This window comes from Brachyhypopomus gauderio, unplaced genomic scaffold (assembly GCF_052324685.1).
Source record: "Brachyhypopomus gauderio isolate BG-103 unplaced genomic scaffold, BGAUD_0.2 sc66, whole genome shotgun sequence".
NCBI lineage: Eukaryota > Metazoa > Chordata > Actinopteri > Gymnotiformes > Hypopomidae > Brachyhypopomus > Brachyhypopomus gauderio.
In genome coordinates, this window is record NW_027506887.1 from 1,022,957 (window position 1) to 1,035,554 (window position 12,598).

The window sequence follows — 12,598 nt, forward strand, 5'->3', positions numbered from 1 at the left end:
CTCCACCTCCATTATGGCCAAACACCAGGGCGAGTGTTCTAGCTCCACCTCCATTATGGCCAAACACCAGGGAGAGTGTTCTAGCTCCACCTCCATTATGACAAAACACCAGGCAGTGTTCTAGCTCCACCTCCATTAAGACAAAACACCAGGGCGAGTGTTCTAGCTCCACCTCCATTATGGCCAAACACCAGGGAGAGTGTTCTAGCTCCACCTCCATTATGGCCAAACACCAGGGCGAGTGTTCTAGCTCCACCTCCATTATGGCCAAACACCAGGGAGAGTGTTCTAGCTCCACCTCCATTATGACAAAACACCAGGCAGTGTTCTAGCTCCACCTCCATTAAGACAAAACACCAGGGCGAGTGTTCTAGCTCCACCTCCATTATGGCCAAACACCAGGGAGAGTGTTCTAGCTCCACCTCCATTATGGCCAAACACCAGGGAGAGTGTTCTAGCTCCACCTCCATTATGGCCAAACACCAGGGAGAGTGTTCTAGCTCCACCTCCATTATGGCCAAACACCAGGGCGAGTGTTCTAGCTCCACCTCCATTATGGCCAAACACCAGGGAGAGTGTTCTAGCTCCACCTCCATTATGGCCAAAGACCAGGGCGAGTGTTCTAGCTTCACCTCCATTATGGCCAAACACCAGGGCGAGTGTTCTAGCTCCACCTCCATTATGGCCAAACACCAGGGAGAGTGTTCTAGCTCCACCTCCATTATGGCCAAACACCAGGGTGAGTGTTCTAGCTCCACCTCCATTATGGCCAAACACCAGGGAGAGTGTTCTAGCTCCACCTCCATTATGGCCAAACATGTTGGGGGATGAGAATTTTGATATTGACAAGATCAGCTTGGCCTACACTCACCATGTACAGTATAGGCGTCTGATGGAAGAAGGCCACGTGCAGTCATGCAACAAACAAACAAATGGCTCAATGAACACTAATAGTCTTTCAATCTTCTGTTGCTGAATTAAATTTGCTCAAAAAGCCTACTAAGATGAGCATTTTTTTTCCTTTTATTACAAAATATTTCCATTATAAGAAACATGGTAAAATGCTCTCATATAGTGAACCATTTTAATTTAGAATGGTAGAAGACAGAGGGGCTTAATTAACTTGCACAGCTGCTTCAGGGGAAAATGGAATCCAGATTCAGACGCGTGGTTCAGGTATGCAGCGGCCGAGTAGCACGCACACACACACACACACACACACACACACACACACACACACACACACACACACACACACACACACACACACACACACACACACACACACACGCACGCTTCAGGATTCTGAGGCACACACACTCCAAACACCAGCATGGAACTCTGGGGGAGCTGGGTGTGATGCGTCTGGGCAGCATGCATCAGCCTCCGAATACAGCTCCAACCGTGCACGGTGTCTGCCTCCACCCGCCTCCACCCGCCTCACACTAGCCCCGTGAAAAAGCACCGTAATAGGATTCTTCAGCTTTTCCACTGACTGACTCCACTATCACACACGCTTAAGAGCACGAATCCATGACAAATTGTTTCTTCTGATCCATGACAAATCGTCTGAGGGCCAGATAGAGATGAGGAAATTGAGGGGAAAAAAGGAGAGAAAGAAGGAGAGATAAAGAGAAAGTGAGAGAGAAAGAGGGAGAGAGAGAATGTGGTTGAGTGAAATGAGAATGGAAAGAAGAAAAGGAAGATGGAGAGGGAGGCAGAGAGAGGGGGCGAAGTAGGGAGGGAGGGAGGCAACAGAACAACAAGTAAAGGTCTGATCATGACATCATTACTTACTTTTTTTTAAAGGTTGCATTCATTATCTCCAAACACTTATTAACTGTAGCCACACACACACACACACACACACACACACACACACACACACACACACACACACACACACACACACCTAAGCAGCAAGCACTGCCGAGCAGCTCTGAGCTCACCTGAGTGACGGTGATGACATGGATGCCACACCTGTCAGGGGCCCAGAACAAACCTTTCCAATTACACCTGTGCCTTTCTCCTGGTTTGTGTTTCATCTCGAAGCAATCACACTGAGCCTTTGCTAGAAGAGCTCCTTCTCCATTTCGAGGAGCTATTCCGAAGCCTTTATTAAGCTGTGAGGACACCAGCAGGGGAACACTCGTCCACACACACACACACACACACACGTGTGTGTGTGTGTGTGTGTGTGTGTGTGTTAGCGTTCAACATGTCTGTGGATGCTAATAGCCTGTTTGTGGCAGTGTGGAGATGAGTGAGAACTATCCAGATCATACCACTTCATCCAATTTGCTCAGAAATCAGATTACGCCTCCATCCATTCCAGCGAGCGGCATTTAATTGAATTTGGTTGCCGTCATCAATTCCCTGTCCTAATTAGTTTGCAACAATTAAAAGCGAGTGTGAAATTAACCGGATTAATTTGTCCACAAGAAAAGTGAAACAAAACGTCTTTTATGCCACACTTTCGCTAAGAAGGAAGGCCAGGTATAGTCAGATACCTGGTTATTTTCAGTGTGTGGAGTATTTGTAATGCCATCAGCTGCACATCACAAGGCTGATGATGTGAGATTTTTTACACATCTTATGGGATCATCACCTCTGAAACTGCTGTCGGCAAGACATGCTTCATTTTTCAACATGAAATTAGTTGCACATACCAATCAAAGCAGGAAAACAGCGTCAGTGTCATACTGAATTTAACGACATGAATGCATCTTCTGTCAAGTTATTCTGTGACAGCAAACATACACAAAAACACAGACACAGATCCCAGAAAACTACGTGCTAGGCTGTCATCATGGCATCAGATTTGGAGCATGACTGCGCGCACACACACAATGTATGTCTGTATCTGCACACACATAGACCATATATCATTGTTTGTTTGCACAAAAAAACGCACACCAATGTCTGCACGCACGCACACACACACACACACATATACACACAGACACACAGACACACACACACACACCTTTCATTTGTTTGCCTTCAGGCTGAGCAGCAGCAGACATGGTCTCATTTCTCCTATTCATACTCATTCCCATTTCACTCCTGAAGCCATCACGCAGCACAGTGGCGCCCCGACTCTCCCACCCAACATGAGCCCACGCCGAGTCCCTGCAGCCCGGCTGATAACACGCGCTCGGGGAGGAGAAAATAAAACAACAGCACATCTCCGCCGAGACGCCCAGCACATCCGGGCTTGACGGCTGCTCCAGCCGTGCGGAGTGAACACCTTCCCCGCCACGTCACGTCCCCCAGTGGGAGACGTCTGCGTCTGGCTGGCGTCTTGACCTTGGAAGGGCTGGAGCCTGCTGTAGTGATCGCGTGCGAGACACCGTGGGGGGGGGGGGTTCTCGCATGAAGCATCAGTGCATTAGCATCACTTAAACACTGCACGCGGTGTAGCGCTAATGCGGTGGTACAGGCAGCGTGACCTTGAAAACGGGCCCTCAGCGACGACTTCCTGCGCTGGCCATCCTACAAATGCATGAAAGCCACCTGCTGCGGGTTGGATTCAGTGAGAGGAGCAGGAGAACACAGGCGTGTGCAGTTAGAGGGCAGGAGAACACAGGCGTGTGCAGTGAGAGGGCAGGAGAACACAGGCGTGTGCAGTGAAAGGGCAGGAGAACACAGGCGTGTGCAGTGAGAGGGCAGGAGAACACAGGCGTGTGCAGTGAGAGGGCAGGAGAACACAGGCGTGTGCAGTGAAAGGGCAGGAGAACACAGGCGTGTGCAGTGAAAGGGCAGGAGAACACAGGCGTGTGCAGTTAGAGGGCAGGAGAACACAGGCGTGTGCTGTTAGAGGGCAGGAGAACACAGGCGTGTGCAGTGAGAGGGCAGGAGAACACAGGTGTGTGCAGTGAGAGGGCAGGAGAACACAGGCGTGTGCAGTGAGAGGGCAGGAGAACACAGGCGTGTGCAGTGAGAGGGCAGGAGAACACAGGCGTGTGCAGTGAGAGGGCAGGAGAACACAGGCGTGTGCAGTGAGAGGGCAGGAGAACACAGGCGTGTGCAGTGAAAGGGCAGGAGAACACAGGCGTGTGCAGTGAGAGGGCAGGAGAACACAGGCGTGTGCAGTGAGAGGGCAGGAGAACACAGGCGTGTGCAGTGAGAGGGCAGGAGAACACAGGCGTGTGCAGTGAAAGGGCAGGAGAACACAGGCGTGTGCAGTGAGAGGGCAGGAGAACACAGACGTGTGCAGTTAGAGGGCAGGAGAACACAGGCGTGTGCTGTTAGAGGGCAGGAGAACACAGGCGTGTGCAGTGAGAGGGCAGGTGAACACAGTTGTGTGCAGTTTCCTCATCCAGGTACCGCGCCTGTGGGTGTGCTAGACCACAAGCGTTTTCCCCCCTTTGTACAGCTGTATGGGAATATGACATTCTTGTGTCACTGAGGTTTGTATCAGACAAGACGCAGTGTGACTCTGACACACAGGACCATAAATCTTATTGACACTAAGGAGTCTACAGATTCATGTAAACACAATTAAAATTGCTTTCTTTACCTCAACTTTCAAAAGCAAAATGTTTCTTTAAAAGAAATTATTGTTTTTACTTTTGTACAATGAGCTCTATGGGTTTTTTGGTTTGTTTACACCTTCTCTTCTTTAACATATGCATTAATTTCTTTACCTAAACCCCACCATGTGAGCTGATGAACGTTACCATCCCCAGTAGCCCGAGAAGCCCTGGTGAATTTCAGCTAAAGTTTTCCCTGCTGACTTTACAGTAAAAAACCACTAAAACCCCAATCAGGCAAACAGCAGGGCAGCGTCTTCTACCAGAGATGTTCACATAAGACGAGGGCCCAGAAACATGAAGCGTGGTGCACACCCAGGTCACCACAGCACTGCTGGATCATGAGTAGAGCTCCTTCTTCTCTTGTGTAAAGCTGCTGCAGACAAGGAACTGGCCTTTACAAAACCTGCAGTTCCTACGGATTCAGCCAAACTGTAGCCATACCATCAGGCGTTGTGTGTGTGTGTGTGTGTGTGTGTGTGTGTGTGTGTGTGTGTGTGTGTGTGTGTGTGTGTGTGTGTGTGTGTGTGTGTGTGTGTGAGAGATATTTGGGGAAAGGATCCAAGTATTGTGTCATGTCACATTCAGCTCATCTGTCAATGTAGTGGATTATTTCTTAAGAGACCAGAATTGGCTGCTCAGAATCGTAGTGCCATCAATCTCAGCTGAGTGGTGGACACAGGGGAGGCCCGTGACGCAAAGACTCGTGGGACAGCAGTGGAACGGAACCGGTGGCTGAGCAGGTGATGGAGCAGTGGAACAACTCACCTCCCGTTACTCAACTCCAGTCTCAGCAGTGAGGAGAGAGAGAGAGAGAGAGAGAGAGAGAGAGAGAGAGAGAGAGAGAGAGAGAGAGAACAGTCAGACAGAGAGTGAGAACTAGACACCAAGAGAGTGAAAAAGAGAGAAAATTTGTGTGAGAGAGAAAGTGGTTGAGAGAGAGAGAGAGGGGGGAGCAAGATAGAGAGAGAATAGCACCATTCACAGTTCCAGGCTAAGGAGGTAAGCCAATGAGGAGCATTTAGAATTACACATGTAGTGTGCAAAGCCTCAACCTGGAGTGGAGCCACACAGTCTACCTCTCACGCGCTACACCTGCCAGCTGGTGCAGGAACAACCCCGTCATGACAACTGCTCCATCTTCCAGCCTCCGCATGGACCACTTCATCCATACCTCATAGCGGTGTGACTCAAACTGCACAGCTGGCAGGGACAGTGACCTTGATTACACCCCCCCCCCCCCCCCTTCAGTCCTGTAGTGCAGGGGATTCTGGCTTTTCACATCCTTCCACTGCACCCACAATCCAATCCTCCATGTAATCATCAAATGCTTCGAATTGGGTCGGGGACCAGTGCTGGACACTAAAACCAAAACATTCTTCACTGTTCTGAGGTCAGTCCTTCTGTGCCAAAGATTGAACTGGGTTCTAGTAGGTAGGCTTGGCCATATGCTTTACACTGATATTGAGTATAATGTGTTTTAACCCTGTTTGTTATAGTCAGATGTACCATAGCAGGTATTCATTATATTCCATGCCTCATACTCAGCTCCAATCATTTTTAAATCTCAGATATTGCTTGTAATAGTTTTGGCTGCAAATGCAGAAATGACGTGTATACATGAAATGCAGAAAAGAGACAGACATTTACCAGACATTAGAGCTGCCTCTCTTTCTGCCTTTGAATGGCTATTTTTATCTTAGAGCAAGCCCTAATGAAATGAGAGATGACCCTAAAATTATAAAATCAATTCTAATTCAGAAATTCATCATAGTTTTCAAATTTCCAGAAAATAGCCATGGCCAGATTAGATATTTCAGCCAAGCTAGTCCCAATACCCGTGTGCAGCACAGCCAAATGTAGCTATTAGTGAAAACATCGGTTATTTTCAAAGGAGGCTCAATTATGCACTATTTGCAGATCACTGGGCAAAAGGATACACTGTTTGAAAGAGGAAGTAATTTTCTATGACGGAATTACAAAAATAGCTTTAATGTCGACTAGCTGTGCATGAAATGCTGCTGTTATTTCAGTATACTGATCATTTTTAATATGTACACTATAGATTAGCTGTTAATTAAGATGTCAACTTCACTCAGCACGGAAGGTTGTATGTTAAGTTTTAGTTTTCAACAAAAGCAAGAAAACATTAATTACTGTGAATGTAAAATCTTAAACAGTGTGAGTAAAATGAAAAAAAGGTGTTTACAGGCTTTATTGTGCTGTAAACATACTGAAAACATCTGTGAGCCAGTTTGATCACATCTGTTCTCCTTAAAGCAAACTGTTTTACCATCTGACCCTGATTGTAAAACCCCAGTCATAGAGCTACTAAGGGAAGGTGGTGGTCGGGGTACGGTGGTGTCTGTGGTTAGTACGGTGTCACGGGAAGCCCGCTGGTGGCCAAACCCAGACATGCTGCAGGAGGCTGAGCACTGAGACGGCAGACGCAAGAACAGCTCTTCATGTGGTGGGCTGGTCTCCCAGACGTGGGGTGGAGCGTGCTGGAAAAAGCAAATATGAGTGCGAAGCATTGTGTGTGTGTGTGTGTGTGTGTGAGAGAGAGAGAGAAAGAGAGAGAGAGAGAGAGCGAGAGAGAGAGAGAGTTTGTATGTCTTCCTTCCTTGTTTACAGCTTGAAGAAGAGTGTTTTTTTTCCTCACACCTGATGCTGTCTCACTCTTCTGTGTGCTCCGGAAAGAGTGATGATTTCCTTTTGTTGTTAAATCGACCCAGTGCATAATTCACAAGCCTGTCTGCAGGCCATGCTCCTCCCTGTTCGTCTTTAACATCACGCTCCGCTGTGTCTGATGTGAACATGTGAGTCAAATGGTTTAAAAATTCATCTGTCATTCATTTTGCAGCCTATTTCTCTCAATGCACTAATGAGTTCAGAGTGAAGTCAGATACCCCTCTCCCTTCATCACCCACTATCGTCTCTCTCATAGGCCTTTATCTCTAATCTCACTCCTCTTTCTTTCTTTTCTGTAGACATGTAGATGTATGTATATACTGTGTGTGTGTGTGTGTGTGTGTGTGTGTGTGTGTGTGTGTGTGTGTGTGTGTGTGTGTGTGTGTGTGTGTGTGTGTGTGTGTCTCATTTCTCTCTAATTTTCTATGTGGGATACTTTGCTTTGGTTCCAGGTGAAGAGCAGGAAGAATTCAGATGCAGAGGTAGCTGTGCTCATCCAAGGAGAGAGACCCACCAGGTTCAGCGCAGGAGAGACACGCCTGGCTCATCCAAGGAGAGAGACCCACCAGGTTCAGCGCAGGAGAGACACGCCTGGCTCATCCAAGGAGAGAGACCCACCAGGTTCAGCGCAGGAGAGACACGCCTGGCTCATCCAAGGAGAGAGACCCACCAGGTTCAGCGCAGGAGAGACACGCCTGGCTCATCCAAGGAGAGAGACCCACCAGGTTCAGCGCAGGAGAGACACGCCTGGCTCATCCAAGGAGAGAGACCCACCAGGTTCAGCGCAGGAGAGACACGCCTGGCTCATCCAAGGAGAGAGACCCACCAGGTTCAGCGCAGGAGAGACACGCCTGGCTCATCCAAGGAGAGAGACCCACCAGGTTCAGCGCAGGAGAGACACGCCTGGCTCATCCAAGGAGAGAGACCCACCAGGTTCAGCGCAGGAGAGACACGCCTGGCTCATCCAAGGAGAGAGACCCACCAGGTTCAGCGCAGGAGAGACACGCCTGGCTCATCCAAGGAGAGAGACGTGCTTGACTCATGTGAGGAAAGAGACCCGCTTGCCTCAGCCAAGGAGAGACCCGCCAGGTTCATTCAGAGCAGCTCTGTGCCAGCAGCCCCCATTAATTACCAAATGCTTACAAAGAGGCCAACGAGAAGCATAATTGTCATTTCCACCGGAGCCTGCATGATCAAAGCAGCTGCTGTTCATGGCATACTGATGCGGAAATTTAGCCCAGCGCTCGCATTCTGCACACGTGTGCACGCAGGCACAACCCCCCGCCCCACACCCCCCCCCCCCCCCCCCCCCCCATACACACACACACACACACACACAAACAAACACACACTCTCCCGCCCAGGTTAGAGTTTTTTTCTGCTAGAGTAGGTAGTTCGACTGAAACTCAGTTTCGAAATGCTCAAGACATCACCTGAGAAAACCAGAGACAGCAAATTTCAGGACTTGTAGTACTCCAGACAAACCTGAGGCAACAGTAGTGATCCCGACTGCTCCGCTTACACACAGATAACACACTCCCAAACACGCAGAACTCACTGAGCTCACGGCTGTTCTGAACACAGCCCCATTGATCACAATCCAGCCACCACTTTCGCCATCTTTCGACCTATTTGCTTAATGGCTTGTGAAACTCTGAATATCTGGAGCAAATGAACCATGACACACGTGAGCCATCTTCATCTGAGTCACAGAAGGCTAATGAAACATCCATGCAATGACATCTGTGTCAGTGCAGAATCCGGTTCACACCTCAGCCAATGATTCTCAAAACTTTCACCATAAAACCAGTAAGAGTTCTCATAAGAACAAAATCCTTCTACAGATAAACCACCTTGGACGCTAATGACTTTCAAACCAAAACAACACACAAAAATGATTTGCAAACACACAGCGTGAGCAGGTCAGGTGAGACCTCCACAGACGAGAATACGTACATACGTGTGTCATCACCGTAACACGCTGCCAGAGGAAACCACACGAGACATTTTAAAAGACACATCAAACCAGGCGGCTGATTTTCTCAGTGGGCAAACAGTCAAGCAGAAAATAGAGCAGGCTCATGATGTGCAAGAGTGTAGACATAAAGAAAATAGACACCACAGGAGAAAGATAGTCGCCAAGGAAATAAGACGTCACACGGATGACGGGTGACATACAGCCGGTGTACGGCCCGCGGCGGGGACGGGCCGAGGGGGAGGGTGTAGCTTGCGGTGACTCACCGAGGATCTGGATGGCATTGCGGCCGGGCCGGGGGACGTGGTGTTGCTGGATGGTCTCGTACAGAGTGGCCTGGCTGAGCACCAGGCTGCTGACAGCTATCCACAAACACAGGAACCACGACATGGCAGGAAACAGGCTGCAGGGGACACACAGCAGCTCAGACGGGCATGTCGCAGGTTTCACTCAACAACCAATCAGTTAAGAATAACGGCTGGTCCGTTTAGACACGCAAAGTAAATGTTGCAGATTTGAAATAATTAAGAGTAAAGTTCTTTCAATGTTTTCATTCAAAAAGTGATTGTTTCTAATTGTTGCATGACCGTTTTTTTGTTTGTTTTATGCAGAGCACCACTTTTTGTGTACGACCGACTGGCTTGGTGCTTACAGATCTTTATAATACGACTTTATAAGTCTAAGCACAGTACTGTGAGAATTCCTCGCGAGCAGCACACAGCCTCGCGTTGATCCGCACCTAAACCGCGCTGTGCACTCTTCGTTTTAGGAGCTAAAGGCTCAGCTGTAAAATGCCACTATTTGAGAGTATTTTATGAGTATGTTTATCCAGTTTAAGGTCATTGTTGACTCTGGATTCACTTTGTAAAGTAGACTGCATTAGGCGTATCATCATAACGCAACACTGGCTGTGTCATTCATGAACTGCACTAGAAGCGCTAAGTCGAGTGATTTCTCGAAAGCTGAGGCCTAAACCAGCCACACTGTGGTAGAGAATTCTCCAACAGAAAGAAAACACAAACACCACAGGAGAAAACTCGGATTGTTTGCCTAATGTCTTCTATCGCAAAAAAGGCCCTTAAATATATCTGACTGAACTGATAAATCCTACATCCCGTGAAAAAACGAAACAATTCCAACTTTTTAAATGATCAACGGCTAAAAGCACACTCTGAGTATCTTACGCATTTTCAAAACTTAAACAACGTCATCACTCAGCATATCCTTACACGACACCAAGACAGCTGATGAATATTCAACACGTCAAACCTGAGCACATAATTATTAGCGGCATATTGTAATCCCTGGTGCTGCAATAAAGCCGATTTAATCCGCAATTTGTGGAAATGTGAACTGTTCCCCCGGGAACGCTCTCGCGACTCTGCTTTACGCTACAATCTGCCCTGATCCTGAAGCAAATTAACAAATAATAATAATAAACAAACAAACAGGCAAAAAAAACACTTTATCCTTCGTCTTCACAACATTACGGGAAAATCGCATCTCAAACTACGGTCCATCTACTCACTCCAAGACTGGAATTCTATTTATATAAACCTTAAAAAGACTAAGGAATTTTAATCTTTGAAAAAGTAGGCTAGGTGGTATTCTGGACCGAGGGTAAATAAATTAATAACCCCAGTAATCGAATTTGGGTTACTGAAAAATAACACTTGAACTTCGTCGTGTTATATGGGCTATTGCAAAACTGTAACATTGACCTCACATGCTTTCTGTAATCTTTGAACTGAAGAATAACAAAATAAATACATTTCCGTCTACTAACGGTCCATATCATGGGTTCTGCCGTCTGATTAGTGAACTGATTTGCTTAATCTTCTGCCTACATGGTTTTACAGGCAACGCTTTGTGTTCCGCTCTCTCATTACGGTCCCATCACGCGCCACATGCCGCTTCCAAACACCGCCCCACTCCTGTGCGCGCGGACACACCTGCGCAATACTGCAGGATGTTCCGCGCGTATCTCCCATTCTCCGCCAAAAAGGTTGAAAATGCGCTATGACACTTGACAGGTGTACAGTTAGAAGGTCTGTCATTGTGTTAACGGTACACTAAATGCGTGTGCACATACAGGATTGACCTACTATTAAAAACAACGTGGTAGTTTGGCGTTTAGAGTAGGTATTACACCACTGTACGTCAGTTGTAGGTAATGTATAGGCTACGTAAGACAGGTCGTCATATGTTACCTGAGTATTATTCTGAATTACTTCAGTGTTGTCATTGTATAACCTGAAGCATTTAACCTTTAAGTCAATCTATAATCGTTTTTAATCAAAACTCACACATTGTTTATTACATTGTTTATTATTTGAAATGTATTGCAAAATAATTAAGCAAAATCTGACTCCGTTGACATATGCTTAATTCCGCTTGAAATTATGAAATGTTTATTTTCGAAAATCTGCATAGATACCACATTACTTATACCAGATGGACTTCCAGTAGACTATGATCTCTCTCTCTCTCTCTCTCTCTCTCTCTCTCTCTCTCTCTCTCTCTCTCTCTCTCTCTCTCTCTCTCTCTCGCCTTCATTCTTAATGGTCAGCGTCGGACCACAGACACTTACCTGTGGTATCAGTTCTTGAGAATGTCACGAACGCTCTGTCAATGTTCATCCACAATCCTCAGTAAATGGTGATAAATCCACCCATCCTCGCAGTACGGCGAAAAAAAGTTCCCTTTCAGAACAGCTGGACAGAGTACTCAGATATAGCTCCCTTTCGCTCCCTCTCTCCCTAAAGCACTCTCTCAGCAGGGTCTGTCTGCAGTCCTGTAAGCCCGGTCTGTCACCACGCGCGAAAGCGGTTCAGACACGCGAGTTCTTGTCACACTCAAACCAGGAGATTCGGCGAGGAAAGTCCTGTCATGTCACCTTTAAATCGTCAGAAAAAAACAGCTAGTGATATTTCTTCCTCTGTGCGTTTCTCTCTCTCCTATTCGCTCGCAGAAGGTGAGACGTCTCGAGAAGACCCTGAGCTAATTTGCCTCATCACTTTTTAACACAGATAATGTCCTCTCTGCGCGGACGCTACTTCTCGCGCTCCCGCGCTCTGTCGCTCGCTCTGGTGCGCTATCAACGGCTTCTCTCTTTTCCACTGAGAAACAGAACATAGTATGAGACTCTTCTTCTTCCCACCTCTCTGAGTGGTTTGCGTGTGCACGCGCGCGCGCAGCAGTCAGATACAGAGAGAGAGAGAGAGAGAGAGAGAGAGAGAGAGAGAGAGAGAGAAACAGTGTCTGTTACACTGCCTCACAAGGGACGGAGAAAGGAGACATGTCACACGTCTTACAGCTGGACGGTCTTACAGTTAGGAATATACCGACCAGCAAGCACATCTGACAAAGTTGTTACCTCTTTCAGTGTGGGTGTGTC

The 12,598-nt window shown here is 47.5% G+C and overlaps 1 protein-coding gene across 4 annotated transcripts in view; it reads right to left on the bottom strand.

The window, feature by feature from the left end:
• Positions 1 to 12,352, bottom strand: part of LOC143490778 (chemokine-like protein TAFA-1) — a 145,218-nt gene extending 132,866 nt beyond the window's left edge. For all 4 annotated transcript variants that reach the window (XM_076989235.1, XM_076989233.1, XM_076989234.1 and 1 more), the window contains exons 1-2: positions 11,792 to 12,352; positions 9,468 to 9,604 (exon numbers count right to left, since the gene is read on the bottom strand). In XM_076989235.1, the coding sequence (XP_076845350.1) occupies positions 9,468 to 9,591 (124 nt within the window). In that variant the 5' untranslated portion in view covers positions 9,592 to 9,604; positions 11,792 to 12,352. The remainder of the gene's footprint in view (positions 1 to 9,467; positions 9,605 to 11,791) is intronic.
• Between the last annotated feature and the right edge of the window lie 246 nt (positions 12,353 to 12,598).